The sequence below is a fragment of the Orbicella faveolata genome, unplaced genomic scaffold (assembly GCF_042242905.1).
Source record: "Orbicella faveolata isolate gen_17 unplaced genomic scaffold, um_ofav_v1 contig_34, whole genome shotgun sequence".
Classification (NCBI taxonomy): domain Eukaryota; kingdom Metazoa; phylum Cnidaria; class Anthozoa; order Scleractinia; family Merulinidae; genus Orbicella; species Orbicella faveolata.
In genome coordinates this window covers 11,052,937-11,070,334 of record NW_028301563.1, presented here as the reverse complement: position 1 = coordinate 11,070,334, position 17,398 = coordinate 11,052,937, and the positions used below count along the sequence as shown (strand labels likewise).

The 17,398-nt window shown below is 39.1% G+C and overlaps 1 protein-coding gene and 1 long non-coding RNA gene across 2 annotated transcripts; one reads left to right on the top strand and one right to left on the bottom strand.

Annotated features, from left to right (window-relative positions):
• The first annotated feature begins 3,727 nt into the window (after window positions 1–3,727).
• LOC149104760 (uncharacterized) lies at window positions 3,728–5,865 on the top strand. The gene is made up of 2 exons (XR_016201253.1): window positions 3,728–4,347; window positions 5,678–5,865. It is a non-coding gene; the product is annotated as an uncharacterized LOC149104760 (long non-coding RNA).
• Window positions 5,866–12,103: 6,238 nt separating this feature from the next.
• On the bottom strand, window positions 12,104–17,081 carry LOC110058167 (uncharacterized). The gene is made up of 2 exons (XM_020764749.2): window positions 16,346–17,081; window positions 12,104–13,910 (listed from the first exon to the last, which is right to left on the bottom strand). The coding sequence occupies exons 1-2, from the start codon at window positions 16,563–16,565 to the stop codon at window positions 13,693–13,695; spliced, it is 438 nt and encodes a 145-aa protein (XP_020620408.2). The 5' UTR covers window positions 16,566–17,081; the 3' UTR covers window positions 12,104–13,692.
• Window positions 17,082–17,398: the final 317 nt, after the last annotated feature.

Here is a 17,398-nt window from a genome sequence, read left to right as displayed (position 1 = left end):
TTCTGTGTTCGTCACTTACGTACTCTTCAGAACGCACATGTGCTTCACCAGAATTACTGACAGATCACGTTTTGTGAAGAAAGCAAAAGCTCGTTTCCCGACTGTCTACCTCGTTCTATCGACTGATGACCTGAATAACAATTGACAAATTACGTAACAAAAAAGAAGAGCTGTTTCTGCATACCTTTTCTCTCACGTCTTTGACGCTATGTTTATATTTGAGATGGAAAGAAACGACTTTTTATAAGCCGTTTTAAGTCTTCATAATCCGTGAAAGATTTTGCCAAAAATGCCCCTGGAGTTACTTATCATGCCATTCTATTATTATTATTTTATTTTATTTATTTATTTATTTTTTTTGATCACGCCGCTCTAGATTGTTCTTTTGATGACGAAAAGCTCGTTTCACGGAATTCACGGGAATGCAACGCATAACGCTTGACGGAACACGCAGCGATTGAAAACGTCTTCAAAACCAGCATGGTGCCAATCATGATCAGACAACGCTAGCTGAAACAACTATAAACAACGTCTACTTCCCGCTTAATCTCACGAATTATTTTACTAAGCCTTCTGCATGGTCTAAACAAAATAAGCCTTAATTGCAGATACTAAAATACTCGGTGTTTCAGAAGATAATTCCCTAGTTTGAGTTACGCCAGTCAAGCATCATGGTAGTTTGAGTAATAATTCATTATTCATCATCTATTTAGCCTGCGAACAGGCTCCCGGAGAAGACGGAAAAAAAATTCGGCCAGCGCGAAATAGAAGAATGAGCAAAGCGATCGGGGTGATCATTCGGGCCCACCGGGAGCCTGGTCGCAGGCTGTCATTTATTTCGTTATTTTCTATGAAGCGTATGCACATGACGTCATGGCAGCCATATTAGTGTTCCAAAACAGTGAAACGGCGATCATGCTGGTGAACAGAACCAGTCCTGTGGGAATTCAACTTTTTCTTCTGTAAACACTTATGTAAACACTTTCTTTTGTTCCGATAAATTTGCGCGGCTGCTGCACACGTGAGTGAACACGCTCTATTTCTGTTACAGCATTTTGAGACAATTAAGATATCTTTTCATTGTCATTATATTAACACTTAGTTTCAGAAGAGTTTCAGTGAATCATATAAAACGTTTCCAATCATTTCTTTTTTTTTCGTTTTTTTTTTCATGCGAAGAAACTATGTTTGTTGGTCACCAATTGAAACAAACTCACATTGGTTAATTAGCCAGAGTTGACAAACTGCTGACCGTGGCTCACTCTTGCATGACACGACAAAGATATGTTATGTTGCTAGGCAACTTTTTGCCGGCTCGTGTTAATATTTTCTGTTATTATATGGCTGTGTCTCACAACGACTGGGATTTACCGAATTTACGACTTTGATTGGCTGAAATCGATATTGAAAGCGGTCTAGATTTTCCCATCTAGACCGGCATCTAGACCGATTATATTACATTTTGCGGTGAAAAAGTTGCAAACTAAAATGCAAAAATTTTGAATATTTTCTTCTAACAATATTTATTTATGGAAGTGCCCAAAAGCCTGATGAGAAAAAAAAGCATAGAGGACGAGCAAACTTTGACAGAATTAAGTTCGGCTCATCGCCGTTCGCAAGCAAAATGTCAGCTAGTACAAACCAGTTACATTTAAAACGAATTAAAGTTTTCCTGGTTGCCATACAATAAACATCTTATTAACCGAGCTTAGTCAGTCTGTATGGGAGAATCTTGACCTCGGTCGTGTGTACAAACCTCACTGCGTTCGGTCTGTACTAACAACCTCGGTCAAGATTCTGAGCCTCTATCTCCATCCCCCTTCCCGATGCCCCATTCAGGGAGGGGGGAGTGTCTGAGTATCCAACATCCCGTAATTTTCCCCTTTATATCCTGTATCACATTAACATTTTATCCCGCAGCTCGAAAAAGCCTAATGGGGCCTCCCTCCCCAAACTCCGCCTCCATGCCTCCGCCCGTCGTATGTAGATGCTCTTTGTTATAATGAACTGACAAATACTTCGAGTATTATACTTAACGTGAACTGCGATGCTAAAAGAAATATCCCGGTGGAGTGGGGAGAAATTTAAAGCCATCCACCAACCTCACCCACCCCCTGTGCGTCCGAGGATTAATCTGCTCCGGCATAGACATACACTTAATATACACACGGTTAAAACATCAGTTACAAGATTGAGATTTAAAAAAAAAAGACTGATTTACGTGTTTGCTGTGTGGGGAGTACGAGGAAGACAGTTGGCGATTTATCTCACTTCTAAAGTTAATAAAGGATCTAATGGCTCTGATGTTAGATGGAAGGCTATCCCACAAATGTGCACCACTGTAGCAGAAACTACGTTCCAGAAAATCGGTACGGGGCTTAGACAGAGCCAATTTGTTTTCAATATTTCCGAGTCCATAGTCCGTGCTGATCCTGTAACGCATTCGACGCAATATGGTTAATGTTTTAACAATCTGCTAAAGAAATAGTTGCTACAAAATTAACGACAATAACAGTGACAACACTTTGCTTGTATCATGCATAGAAAGAGTTTACTTCAAAAATTTACAAGAAGTTGGTAGTCTAACAATTTCCACAATAAGCGCCTCTCTCTCTCTCTCTCTCTCTCTCAATCAATCAATAATAATAATAATAATAGATTTGTATAGCGCCATATCCATGGCTCATGGCGCTTTACAGTAAAAAATGTTATTAAAAATAAAATTTATATTAAAAATTTACATCAGTGATAAAAAATTACTAACAAATAAAATAGCTAAGCTGTAAAAATGAAAGTAAAACTAGGAATCATTAAAACCTTTAAATGCAAAGTGCTCTATGACCATACCCGTGAATTTCCTGTTGAATAATGATTGACATAAGATAACCTTTGGGTAATAACAAACTACTCTTCTCAAATTAAAACGATAACGTGTTAAAGAGGAAAAATTTCAGTAAGCAATGACCAAAGCTTCCTTAAATGAAGATAAAGATTCTGAGAGTAAACTTTTACAAAGATCATTTCTCCGGACTTCATGCCCACAACAGAAATAGAGGATATTACACGGTGGCGAGAGGATATGAATTTTATGTTCTCGTGGCAAGAACAATATCTCACGAGTGAGCGAAGCTCACTCGTGAGATATTGTTCTTGCCACGAGAATATAAAATTCATATCTTCGAGCCAACGTGTAATGTTCTTTTTATTATATGGAGAAACCAATTCAACAAAAGCAAAAGGCGGGAATCGTGACTTCATTGAACGATACGACACTCACAAAGTTGACATATGGAAAATACGCCACTCGGGTCCCGGATGAAGTGGCGTATGGAATCTACGAGTGGTTTAGTTCCCAGTAAAACACTCTTCTCCATATAATAAAAATTATTATCGTGTCGTTTCTGTAGGATAGCTCGGTTTCGACCACTGCTAGTATTGCGAGCCCAGCCATCGTATGCAAGGAGATATGTCAAACGATGTATGGCCCGCAAAACAGCGGAGTTACGAAAAGTTAACAGATGATCGACCAACCCCCCATTTAGCATAGTCTGATCTACCACTATAACCTGTAACTTGCTTATGCAATTCACGGGTTAAAAATGAGCACCACCAACCTTTCGCCCTCCCCGCCGAAATCTACCATCGACGTAAAAATCCTTCCCTAACTTATTTGATTCTAAGATCCTTTTGGAGAGCTTGTCTGTTACTTTATGCTGTTAGAGTCTGTTACATGAGAAGACACAAGTGATGTCTACTGTAAGTATCTCCTCCCGCGGAGATTTTTGTTTTGCGGTTGTTGCAGGCGTTATAATCTTGTTAAAGCGGTTTCAGCGACTGTCATCTCACGTATCTTCGGCATCTGGAAAGTGTTGTTATTTTAACTAAGCATGGTTTCCCGTGACGGAGAAACAGGTTTTACATTTCACCTCGTGACCTGCAGCCTCGACCTTAAAGCGAGTTCACGGTTGACCTTCGATCGAAGATTGTGCCAAGGAAGGGATTTTATCTTTTCGCTCGCGGCATCAATCCAGATCTTACTTCGAAAAAAACTCGGTGTGTTCTAAACGAACGTGATTGTATCTTAAGTCCGATAAAGATTTTTTTTAAGAAAAGAGCGGTGGTAGCAAGTTTTCAGACGAATTTGCACGAGTGGATATTGGATCCTGCCTTGCCGATTGCTCCAGTTATCGTGGCAAAGCTTTGGAATTAAAGTGGTGGCTTCTTCATTTGGTTTGCTGGCCATGTTGTCACGCCAACATCTTGCCAAGAGCGCACTTCAAAAGAATACCCTGAACGACCTGGATTTAATTTGCTCACAGTTCGAAAAGGACATGGTCAAGAACAGGGGTAAGTTTGCGAACAATGTTTTTTGAGTTTAGCTGGAGGGGAAGTACCGTAATAACTTCACTTTTAGTGGCGCTTTGATTGGCAAAGGCCATTACAGCATGACCAATGCTGACCTTGTGTTTTCGAGAGCTCAAATTCAGTTTATTTTCCCGCTTGAGGCACCTAAGTTACTTTTTTGCCAATGGGGGGCCTGGGTTGATTTTGCTGGAGTAGGATCAGAGGTCAGCTTTGGTCAGCTAACATGTATTTTCTTTTGATTGAAAGGACGGGATGGTATCGTGGACCGCAATGACAGTCATTTTAGAAATTGTTATATTGAGTGCAATCAAGGGCAAAATAAATGAAAAATTAAGACCGCCACTCCCCCCATTTTAATGATGGAAAAATGCGAATTTATCATTGATTCGGGTGGATAGGTGGTTTTATTTCTCATTTTATTCTGTCCAAGATTTTAGTTTCCTGATGAAAATAATCAATGTGGTTGGTTCCCTAAAATCAATTATGTTGATGAAGACAATGATCATGTTAAGAGGTCACCTTGTTTAATTTGAGGGGCAAACACAGTAAAAATTGCAGTAAATGTATGGGAAAAGTTTAAAGTTTGCTGCCTAATAAGTTGAGAGTCAGTGACTTCCTGAATGTTTTATGCATTACAAGGAACAGATACACAGCAGATCTAAAGGGTTTCCTTAGTCAAATGTGATGAAAATAGATTTCCTGTGATGCAAGGATAGGCACTTTTAAATTTTTGTATACAAATGTCTCTAAATTTTCTTGCGAATTGCGACTCACACTATTTTTCAGACTATTAAAAAATGAAAAACTTAATTATGGCTTTTCTAGCGAGGCAACTTCCCACTTATCATATGATCTACAAATTGTTTTACCCTCTAACCTTTGTTTTTAATTTACTGAAAAATATTTCAGGTTGTTGGTCTTAAGATTCTCTATTTTCCCCGTACATTTACTGCAGTTTTTGCCCTGTTTGCCCTCCCAAATTAAAATAGCGTGAAAAACCGTGAAAATCTCTCTTTCATAATTATGTTTTCCGGGGTTCCTTTGGATTTGATCTCGCCACTTTTTACCAGGTTAAAAACAGACAATATTCTATATAATTACAATATTATGCAGCACTTACTCAAATGTTATAATTGATTTTTATCAGCAGCCCAAATTATGATTGGTTTATCACTAACCATAAACTTAATAAGTCTGTTGAGTCAGGCGTCAAAAATGGACAATAATGGTTATGTGTTAATGTATAGTATTATTCACACTATTCAATTTGCTATGTGGTTGCTAACTGGCAGACAACTTAATACATTTATAGGTGTCCAGCTGAACAGGAAATTCCTAACAAAATTGAAGGCATTCATGTGAAGCACTTTTCATGGAAAAGCTGTAGAAGACCTTACACAGATTTAAACACAGCAAAAAATCTGACTTAAAATGGAGTAACCATCTATCAGTCCTGTCTTCATGTACACATGTGCTCTAATAAAAACATTGTCAGTTGAATTAAGATGATGACCAAAAGATAACCAAAAAACAACCAAAATAGAAAAAATTAAATAATAATGTTTTTAAGGTGGCAATAACATTATTAGGCTACACTTTAAGGTGGCACACCCAGAAGTGTAGTGTAACCGAGAGATTATAATGTCATGCCAGCAATAACATTAATAGGCTACACTTTAGGTGGCACACCCATGAGTATAGTGTAACCAAGAGAGTCTAATGTCATGCCAGCAATAACATTATTAGGCTACACTTTAGGTGGCACACCCATGAGTGTAGTGTACCCAAGAGAGTCTAATGTCATGCCAGCAATAACATTATTAGGCTACACTTTAGGTGGCACACTCATGAGTGTAGTGTAACCAAGAGAGTCTAATGTCATGCCAGCAGTAACATTAATAGGCCACACCTTAGGTGGCACACCCATGATTGTAGTGTAACCAAGAGATTCTAATGTCATGCCAGCAATAACATTATTAGGCTACACTTTAGGTGGCACACCCATGATTGTAGTGTAACCAAGAGATTCTAATGTCATGCCAGCAATAACATTATTAGGCTACACTTTAGGTGGCACACCCATGAGTGTAGTGTAACCGAGAGATTCTAATGTCATGCCAGCAGTAACATTAATAGGCTACACTTTAGGTGGCACACCCATGAGTGTAGTGTAACCGAGAGATTCTAATGTCATGCCAGCAATGACATTAATAGGCCACACTTTAGGTGGCACACCCATGAGCATAGTGTAACCAGGAGATTCTAATGTCATGCCAGCAATAACATTAATAGGCTACACTTTAGGTGGCACACCCATGAGTGTAGTGTAACCGAGAGATTCTAATGTCATGCCAGCAATAACATTAATAGGCTACACTTTAGGTGGCACACCCATGAGCATAGTGTAACCGAGAGATTCTAATGTCATGCCAGCAATAGCATTATTAGGCTACACTTTAGGTGGCACACCCATGAGTGTAGTGTAACCGAGAGATTCTAATGTCATGCCAGCAATAACATTATTAGGCTACACTTTAGGTGGCACACCCATGAGTGTAGTGTAACCGAGAGATTCTAATGTCATGCCAGCAGTAACATTAATAGGCTACACTTTAGGTGGCACACCCATGAGTGTAGTGTAACCGAGAGATTCTAATGTCATGCCAGCAATGACATTAATAGGCCACACTTTAGGTGGCACACCCATGAGCATAGTGTAACCAGGAGATTCTAATGTCATGCCAGCAATAACATTAATAGGCTACACTTTAGGTGGCACACCCATGAGTGTAGTGTAACCGAGAGATTCTAATGTCATGCCAGCAATAACATTAATAGGCTACACTTTAGGTGGCACACCCATGAGCATAGTGTAACCGAGAGATTCTAATGTCATGCCAGCAATAGCATTATTAGGCTACACTTTAGGTGGCACACCCATGAGTGTAGTGTAACCGAGAGATTCTAATGTCATGCCAGCAATAACATTAATAGGCTACACTTTAGGTGGCACACCCATGAGCGTAGTGTAACCAAGAGATTCTAATGTCATGCCATCAATAACATTATTAGGCTACACTTTAGGTGGCACACCCATGAGTGTAGTGTAAGCGAGAGAGTCTAATGTCATGCCAGCAATAACATTAATAGGCTACACTTTAGGTGGCACACCCATGAGTGTAGTGTAACCGAGAGATTCTAATGTCATGCCAGCAATAACATTAATAGGCTACACCTTAGGTGGCATACCCATGAGCATAGTGTAACCAGGAGATTCTAATGTCATGCCAGCAATAACATTATTAGGCTACACTTTAGGTGGCACACCCATGAGTGTAGTGTAAGCGAGAGATTCTAATGTCATGCCAGCAATAACATTAATAGGCTACACTTTAGGTGCACACCCATGAGTGTAGTGTAACCGAGAGATTCTAATGTCATGCCAGCAATAACATTATTAGGCTACACTTTAGGTGGCACACCCATGATTGTAGTGTAACCAAGAGATTCTAATGTCATGCCAGCAATAATATTATTAGGCTACACTTTAGGTGGCACACCCATGAGTGAAGTGTAAGCGAGAGATTCTAATGTCATGCCAGCAATAACATTAATAGGCTACACTAAAGGTGGCACACCCATGAGCGTAGTGTAACCAAGAGATTCTAATGTCATGCCAGCAATAACATTATTAGGCTACACTTTAGGTGGCACACCCATGATTGTAGTGTAACCAAGAGATTCTAATGTCATGCCAGCAATAACATTAATAGGCTACACTTGTGGCGCACCCATGAGTGTAGTGTAACCAAGAGATTCTAATGTCATGCCAGGAATAACATTATTAGGCTACACTTTAGGTGGCACACCAATGAGTGTAGTGTAACTGAGAGATTCTAATGTCATGCCAGCAATAACATTAATAGGCTACACTTTAGGTGGCACACCCATGAGTGTAGTGTAACCAAGAGATTCTAATGTCATGCCAGCAATAACGTTATTAGGCTACACTTTAGGTGGCACACCCATGAGTGTAGTGTAACCGAGAGATTCTAATGTCATGCCAGCAATAACGTTATTAGGCTACACTTTAGGTGGCACACCCATGAGTGTAGTGTAACTGAGAGATTCTAATGTCATGCCAGCAATAACATTAATAGGCTACACCTTAGGTGGCATACCCATGAGCATAGTGTAACCAGGAGATTCTAATGTCATGCCAGCAATAACATTATTAGGCTACACTTTAGGTGGCACACCCATGAGTGTAGTGTAAGCGAGAGATTCTAATGTCATGCCAGCAATAACATTAATAGGCTACACTTTAGGTGCACACCCATGAGTGTAGTGTAACCGAGAGATTCTAATGTCATGCCAGCAATAACATTATTAGGCTACACTTTAGGTGGCACACCCATGATTGTAGTGTAACCAAGAGATTCTAATGTCATGCCAGCAATAATATTATTAGGCTACACTTTAGGTGGCACACCCATGAGTGAAGTGTAAGCGAGAGATTCTAATGTCATGCCAGCAATAACGTTAATAGGCTACACTAAAGGTGGCACACCCATGAGCGTAGTGTAACCAAGAGATTCTAATGTCATGCCAGCAATAACATTATTAGGCTACACTTTAGGTGGCACACCCATGATTGTAGTGTAACCAAGAGATTCTAATGTCATGCCAGCAATAACATTAATAGGCTACACTTGTGGCGCACCCATGAGTGTAGTGTAACCAAGAGATTCTAATGTCATGCCAGGAATAACATTATTAGGCTACACTTTAGGTGGCACACCAATGAGTGTAGTGTAACTGAGAGATTCTAATGTCATGCCAGCAATAACATTAATAGGCTACACTTTAGGTGGCACACCCATGAGTGTAGTGTAACCAAGAGATTCTAATGTCATGCCAGCAATAACGTTATTAGGCTACACTTTAGGTGGCACACCCATGAGTGTAGTGTAACTGAGAGATTCTAATGTCATGCCAGCAATAACGTTATTAGGCTACACTTTAGGTGGCACACCCATGAGTGTAGTGTAACTGAGAGATTCTAATGTCATGCCAGCAATAACATTGTTCGGCTGTTACAATATCAATTTGTCTCACCTAAAGGTAGTAAACTGTAACCGTGAAATATTTATATCAGTGCGTATGACAAGCAAGTATACTGATATTTATTACTCTTATTGAATCTTTCATCGTGAAATGTTGACCCTTTCTGTTAAGTTTTTAACAGCCATAACACTGAAGTCACATACTGGAAAAAGTTATACTCAAAGACAACTTATCTGATGAATGCAGAAAATGAGGTCGTATTATAGTCTATTAAAGCTAATGTAAAGTGGCGAATAAACCATCATCATCATATCGTTACACAACCAATCGAATAAAAATATTTATATTTTTTTTATTACAATGTAATGGCAAATTATAATGGCAAATACTACATGTACAACAATAATAGTAATGATAAAGTTTTAAAAAGCCATAAAAAAGCCATAAGGATGATCTTTATACCAGAAAATAGAGGGCCCTGAAGAGTCTAGCTTTAAACAAAAGTCGTGTTTAAATAAAAGATTGTTGTTGTTGTTGTCCATTAATGGGTAAATTCTGTCAAGTTAAAGGCCTTGAGTAAATTACGCCCAGCAAAGACAAACAAACAATTGAAAAACAAGTGGATCTCTGCGCGTAATTTTAAGCACTGAGGTGCTTTGTTAGAATATTAACTGTCTCACAAAATCGGCAAGGCAAGGTCTCAAAGACGGTCTTTGAGCTGCTCTGACTCTGATAAAAACCCACGGTCTTAGAGGCAGCTTTTAGCATTTTTCATACGAATTACACACCACTCGCGCCACTGTACAGCCGATCCTTCATTACATCTGAGGCTAAGTAACTTTGAGGCTGTGTTCAAAGGTGATTCTTTTTCTACTTAAGTTAGACGGAACTCGCAGCTACCTTGGGGCTTTTTCCAAAAGGTATGGGAACAGGGCAGCATGTATTTCTCTATGGGTGTATTAAACTCGTGAAAACAGTTTTTTAAAACATGAGATGAAATCCTTCGTGTTCCAGTTCAAATTTATGTCGCTGTCGTGGTTGCTGCCTTTTGGGTGGGCTCTTCATCAGGTAGACCATTCATAGGGCCTGTTTACAAGGAGAGAGGGTTACCCTAGCACTCACACATTTTCTCTTGTTTTCTTCGTCGTCTTTACAAGGCAGCTAGCTAGGGTTAAACGAGTAGGCGGTTTACCCTATCTGCGTGCTAGGGTTACCCTGGCAGGCGGGCTAACTTTTTCCCTTGTAAACACTCCAGGTAGGGTTAACCCGCCTACCTGGGTTAACTTTCTACTTGTTTCCAGACCCTTTGAGTGTAATCGCGCATTAAGTTGTCCCGCGCTCGGGTTGTAGGGTTACACCAAAATTTTTCTTGTAAACCCGGGCTATCTTTTGCCCTCCAGCTAGGGTTAACACGCTTGCTAGAGTAGACCTCTCTCTCCCTGTAAACAGGCCCTTAAATATATCTCGGTGTGCTGGTTAAGTTTTCAATTTTAATTTCAAGAAACGTTCCTTTTAACGCCCTCCTTTTAGTAATGTGATGAAGTTGTTGATTGAAGTAATTATAATTTGAAGAAAAGTTTCTGTTAGTTCCTGTTACTTGAGAAAAATATTACGGGTTTTGTTTTAACACTGCGCAACATGACGTTTCTTAATGTTCATAGTAAGCGTTACACTATACCTTCCCTTGTTGTATCGTCATCAGTTTGCCGCTCTTAATTGATAGGAAAAATAAATTATACTTTTGATCCTTGATTCCACTATTTTCTGGGGATGTGGGAGGGTTTCACCACTCTCGGTCGTTACTTTCGAAATTTTAAGGTCTGTTTTCGCAGCGCGTGCGAACACCTTGAAGTCATTGGTAGCCGTGCGAGGTCACTTAAAGCACTGACAAACTTTGCTTTGTGTACTAAGTGATTCCTCACCCCGGGCCCTAACTTTCCCCACGGCTATGTAATTGTGTGACATTTCTTCTCAATAGCGGAGGGCAAAAAGACTGTTCGGAGTATTAAGCTTAGATAACTAATTGTGGAGACTCAAATAAAGATAAATTTATAGATAAATTAGAGATTATTTATTTACAATCAAGATAAAGGTATTTGTGACTATAAATGAAATTCATCAAGTAGTGCATATACACTCTTTCTTTTTTAAAGAATATGTTTTATAAGAATATCGAGGCTGAAATTTGCGAAATTTAAAGAATATTTTAAGAATAAACCTGAGGCTGAAATTGTGAAAATAATACAATTTCATGCGTTGAAAATCTGTAAAAACAATACAATGATGTTTTTACTTAACTGTATAAAATTATTCCTTTCTCTAAACGGCAAAACTTGCTAACAAACGAAACACTCTTCACTAGCGATAGCCAAATGTTTAATGATGAGCGGTACATGTAATGTGTTTGTACAGTAAAAAATATGTACAATGCAAAAGACATGAGCTAAACAGCAAAATTTTTCATGATAAATTCTTTCTTGTCGTATGACATGACATTTTGACCATACTGATTGCAATGAACAGCAATGGAGCACTTGTAATTGTTACGTAAATGTCATAAGTTAGGAATATTACAATAATATTTTCAGCCTAAAATCAGCAGAAAAATAGGAGTATTCAGCCTGGGCCGGAAAAACAATATTCTTATGAAAAAAAGAAAGAGTGTGATGCGTTATTTTTTAGAAAATTGTTAAGTGTAGTTCGCTCCCAGATCATTTCGGCTTAATTCCAAGATCTGTTTTAGATTGATGAATCGAGCGTCCCTTTACTTCCGGACAAGCATCTCAATGCAAGCTCAGCGTTGATCGTGATGACTTTGATGGAGTAAGCAAGAAATGTTAGTCGGCCCTTGCGCGTCTCTTTACTTGAGCATGCGTTTGTAGGCTCCTGGTTATCTTTTAGTTCAGATCGTAAATCTTGGTTTGAGTAGAGAAGGAGAGGATGATTTCGTGTTGTGCATTAAATTCTGGTAATTCGTACATCATTTGCGCGAATACTTGTTTTATCAGGATTTCCGCCCTCGCCGTAGTTTCAACATTCATTACGCTTCCTCTCTCACGTCTTTTTTCCTTCCATGTTTTTCCCCACTGCTCACGTTCTTTTGGACATGATCTAATAATGCTTTTATTCCAGAGTGTAGAGCGTCACGAATGACTCGCACAGCACACTGCATTTAATTGCTCGTTGACATATGTAAGCCGGTGTGCGCCGCTGTTCGTCTCTGGTTTACTTTCAAAAATTAATATTTTTCTGACAGACGATCGTCGGCATAACAGATTATAACACCTCGTTGGTATCATAGGGTGAAGAAACCTGGAGCGCCCTAAGATAATGCTTAACAATTTCTTGTACTAAAAGTATAAGGAATTGTATGGAGCTCTCCGGGATACTTAAAGTACAAGCCGTGTGCGTCTTCTCATGTTTATGTCGTTATACTTTCACCACGCGATATTCTCTCAGGTACAAGAAATGTTTCCAATTATCTCAACATCTTGTGAAAAAAAATTAACCCAATCATTTTTGAAACACAATTGAGATTCTTTCTGGTAACAAGGCTCGCTTTCCCACCCCACCCCCTTCGATAATAAGCTTCCTCGATAGTTTATCCAACAAAGCGAAATGAAAGGATTAGAATGAAATTACGCCCTGGGTTTATATTCGGGATTTTGAGGTAGCGAAAGTAAACTTCGTTCAAATTAAGATACTATTCTTAACTGATACAAGAAGAAGTGACACTGAACAAGGGCTTCAGTTACAGTTTACAATGTATTCGATTGAAGGAAAGTTCTACGCTGAGCGTAGGAATAGAAGATTGATTCTTACTGCTTTACACTGTCGAGTTAAAATTGTTGCAAGAAATGTTCTAGATAGTTGACACGCGTTGAAATAGTTGCGCGCAATTTTGCAGATATAATGGATCGACACTCGTTGAAATTATTTCTCACACTGTTGGAGAAGTGCAGAGCGATTTCACTCCTCGGCAATCGACTGTGACAGGCTACAATATTGTGTGAAACAATTTCCATATGGACATACGATGAAGTTTTAGAAAGTGCGAGAAAATTGCGGGCGTGCTGCACCGCTTGCCCATGTCAAACTGCCCTTCGCGGTTCGGGGTGGAACTGTACAAAAAGTTTCAAATAGTCGAAGATTCTCTCATATGATATGCCCTTACAAGTTTTCATATATACTTTTAGTTACTTGTATGGCCTTTTGTTGAAAGACGTCAGAGTTTACAGCGTTCAAAAGCTGGCTGTATTTTTACTTCATTGTGCATTGTTCTGATCCATTCTTCACGCCGCAGACAGCAACATTACCTCCTGCTGCACAAGCATCCTTGGTCTTTAGGTCTTCCAGCTCGGTGATCAGCTCTTGCTTCTCTTTCTTCAGAGTCTCTAGCTCTAATTGAAGGACGTTTTCAGTCAAGCTAGTCTGAGAAGTTGCAATTTCGTGCTCATTTGCTATTCCTGTGTCATCCGCTAGAAAATAAAAGAGGAATAGTTGTCAAGCGCGTTCTAACTTGTTCTTGTCGATATAAAAGACTAAAGCTTATAGTTCAAAAGCGGCGAGCGATATTTTATGCCTTTCTGTATACCTTGAGTTTTTGAGTACTTTTCTTTGTCGCTCTCTTGCAGCATAAAGTGGAAGTACTGAAGCGCTATAGTGGCATTTTTTCTGTCACAATGAGCGAGCCTGAAGCGAACGAACAATCGAGGCAGCAGATCTAATCGGTATAAAAATTCGAGACTATGATCTAGCTCTTGATTTCGGTTTTCTTGTAAGATAAATGAAATTGCTTCATGTCCTTCTTCGAGAGTAACACCTTTAACCTTTAACCAGCGAATTTTCTCTCCATTTCTCAGCCTCCCTTGACAGAATAATTTGTCGACTCTTGCATTTGCTGGTAAAATTCTTCTCCACTGATACAGTTTTACTTTAACGGCTGTCAAGTGCACAATCTTACGAGCATTCTGTACAGCTTGCGAATTTTCCTGACAATACCGTATGGGGCCCAGTTCTCGGCCACAAAAAACGTAAACTTGTATTTCTTACCTTGGAATAGCCGTAAGGACTTAAAATTTCACGAGCAACTAGCTTCAGCATTCAGTTTACACATGTAGAGCTATCGACTGCTCAACGTTTTTTTCTCCCGGTTAATAACGAAAATGGAGGTTTCGTTCGTGGGCCCAGTTATCGGCCAGCGGGTCCAGTTCTCGGCCACAAAAGAGTGGACGCGATTCCTCAGAATAAACAACGCTTTATTACCATTTTTTGTTGTTAAATCACTTATAAGGCTTGTGTTTTGATATTTCGATCACAAATTATCCTTAAAGAGGTTTGTTTCATGTTAGAAATGGAAGTTTTTTTGCACACCTAGTTTTTCTCTTAAGTGCAGTCACGCGAAGCTAAAAAAGAGTTGGGTATTTAAAACGGGGTTAAGTCATGATCAGAGCTCATAGTTTCCAACATGCCATCCCATTACAGCTTTATTTTTATAACTAACTTGACACGAATACTCCACACAAAACTATGAGCGCTTTTAATGTTGAAGGTGAGCAGGGTGGCCGAGAATAGGTAAATACGCAAAAGTACTAAGGAAATATTGAGGAGTGAATTTAGGTCAAAGAACTGAACAGGCCAGGAAAAGTTTACATTTCACAGATAGTTTTATCACTCTACGTCTTTTATGCCAAGATATTGGCTCATTTGGGCTTTCTAGACGGACAAAATATAAACTTTTAATTAAACCATGTAATTCGAGTAGCCGTAAACAAACACGTTTTCGGGGAAACCAAATTCACCTGCCTTCGCGTCACCTCGACGTGCTCACAGAAAAACTCGGCAGGACGAAACAAAGCTCGGCAGAACGGAAGATAAGGAATCAAGCTACCTTTGGAAACAATCGCTTTTTATTCAGATTCATTTGTGGCGCGAAAAATGAACGCTGAACAAAAGGTGGCCGAGGACTGGGCCCGGCCGAGAACTGGGCCTCACACTGTACATGATGGCAGGTGATTTCATTCGACACAGGTTATTTCCAGCTGCTTGCTTTTTTTTAAAGAACACTGCCGTTTCCTAGTTTCCGTTAAATATACGCAATAGTAAACTTACACAAACAACAATTTAGACTGGTTGCGCAGTTAAAAAAGAGAGAATTTTAGAACAAGATGCCTTAAAGGCAAAAAATAAAAATCAAATAGAGTAAATACAGCACCGGCTGTTTTGCACAACTTTTTTATGAATTTGTAAATTCTAACTAAAATATTTTGCGTTTCTTGAGTCAATTAAGTTATTCTCATCGATGAAGTTTGACGGATAGCGAGCAATGATAGACCTGGTAAAAACGATCGTTCGAGTGTTGTTCGGTTTTAACCGTATTTCTTCGATTCAATCCGCTTTAGTTTTGCATTTCGGAGCGAAGAGTGAATTATACTCGAGACCTGAGAGACAGGTAAAAAGAGAAACTGTTCTAAGTTTCTATAGCTAGTTATCGGCGCTTTCATGATCAACAAGTTCGAAAAATGAAATGGGAGATCAGTCATAAAAGAATTTGTGAATATTTAGGAAACACACAAAATTCACCTAAGTTTCGTTTGAGGCGGTGTTTTGAAATTTATTTAAAAATATATTTATCACAACATTAAAATGAATAAATGTCAAACATAAAGAAAATAAAGTAATAATGATCGGCAAATGAACACTAAACAGCCCATGCACTTCTTTGTCGCAAGGAAGTTTTCGTTTTTAGTAATATAAAGCGAAAATATATGAACAGCTCCAGTTCTTTTTTCGCCGCTGAAACTGGGGTTGAATATCACGCTGTCGTAACAATGTTTTAACGTTCTAATTATGGCTGTTCTACTTTCATTTAATCCCTGAAACAACGACAGTTTAAATATTTACAATGCCTCACCGTTTGTCGGCGAAAAGTGGTGAATATGTTCGCCATTAATGCTGCATGTTAACAGCTCCTTGTCTTTAAGCATGGCGTTTATTTCAGCTTTCAACCGAGACGCTTCCGCAGATAGTCTTTCGATCCTTGCCTGAAGTCGGACATTCTCTTGCCTCAGCTGTGTAACGCAGGTTTTATTTCGGCTGTCCGTCCCTCTCGCTATTCCAATTGCCGACCCCATGTACGTGTTGTGTCTGCTGCTGTAAAAAGAAATTGTAATAAACTGAACGAAAAATCAGTAGATGAAGTTGATGGCTTGGTCGCCTCCTGGTAACGTTCTTTTCAGCTCAAAACAAGGCTTTTGGTATGGTGTCCAACATCCGGCGACTTGTTTCCAATTCACTTTAGTTCAAAACACTGTACAAACCACCTTTAGCAGCACTGAATTAATCTCAAATTACCTCAATATCTTTTTAAAAAAAAGTTGCATGGCAACATATTCACTGTTATTGAGATACCTTCGACTCGCAGACAAAATTGTGTGCTTTACATATTTAGTCAGCTATGTTGTCCGACAAAAACCCAAAAACATTGAATTTACCATCGTTTTAAATTCGAATAGACAATTTCTGAAAGTAACGGAAAAACTACAAGGAATCTACGGGACTTATTATTGAGACATTGAAAGAGAGTATCTGTGACGTAAATGACAGATGGTTTTTCGTTGATCAACTCTCTCGTTCACACGTGTACACAAAAAAACCTGATATCAAAACCAATGTCTTTGATTCTAAAGGTTTGGAACAGGAAATTGACAAAATCCCTTAATTGTTCATTGACCTTTTGGGGTTTGGCCATTTACTGCCGTTATGTTCATTTTTTTATATAAACGATAAAGAAATCACCATCCCATATTTTGTCACGGCCATTTGAGGCCGTCGCTTTTCGTAGGAAACTGGAACCGACAACACATTATTGTGAGAAAAAAAGCTATACGAATTGCATGCCAGGTACGATACAATTCTCTTGACTTTATATATAGAAAGTGTGCTTTCGATTTCTAGTGTCAAAGTC

What these genes read in the sequence shown, in the direction of transcription:
- LOC110058167 (XM_020764749.2), bottom strand. Translation starts at nt 16,565, where the DNA reads ATGGGGTCGGCAATTGGAATAGCGAGAGGGACGGACAGCCGAAATAAA. An exon ending in CCACTTTTCGCCGACAAACG is followed by an intron (nt 13,911 to 16,345) that starts GTGAGGCATTGT and finishes TTTATTTTCTAG; the next exon opens with CGGATGACACAGGAATAGCA.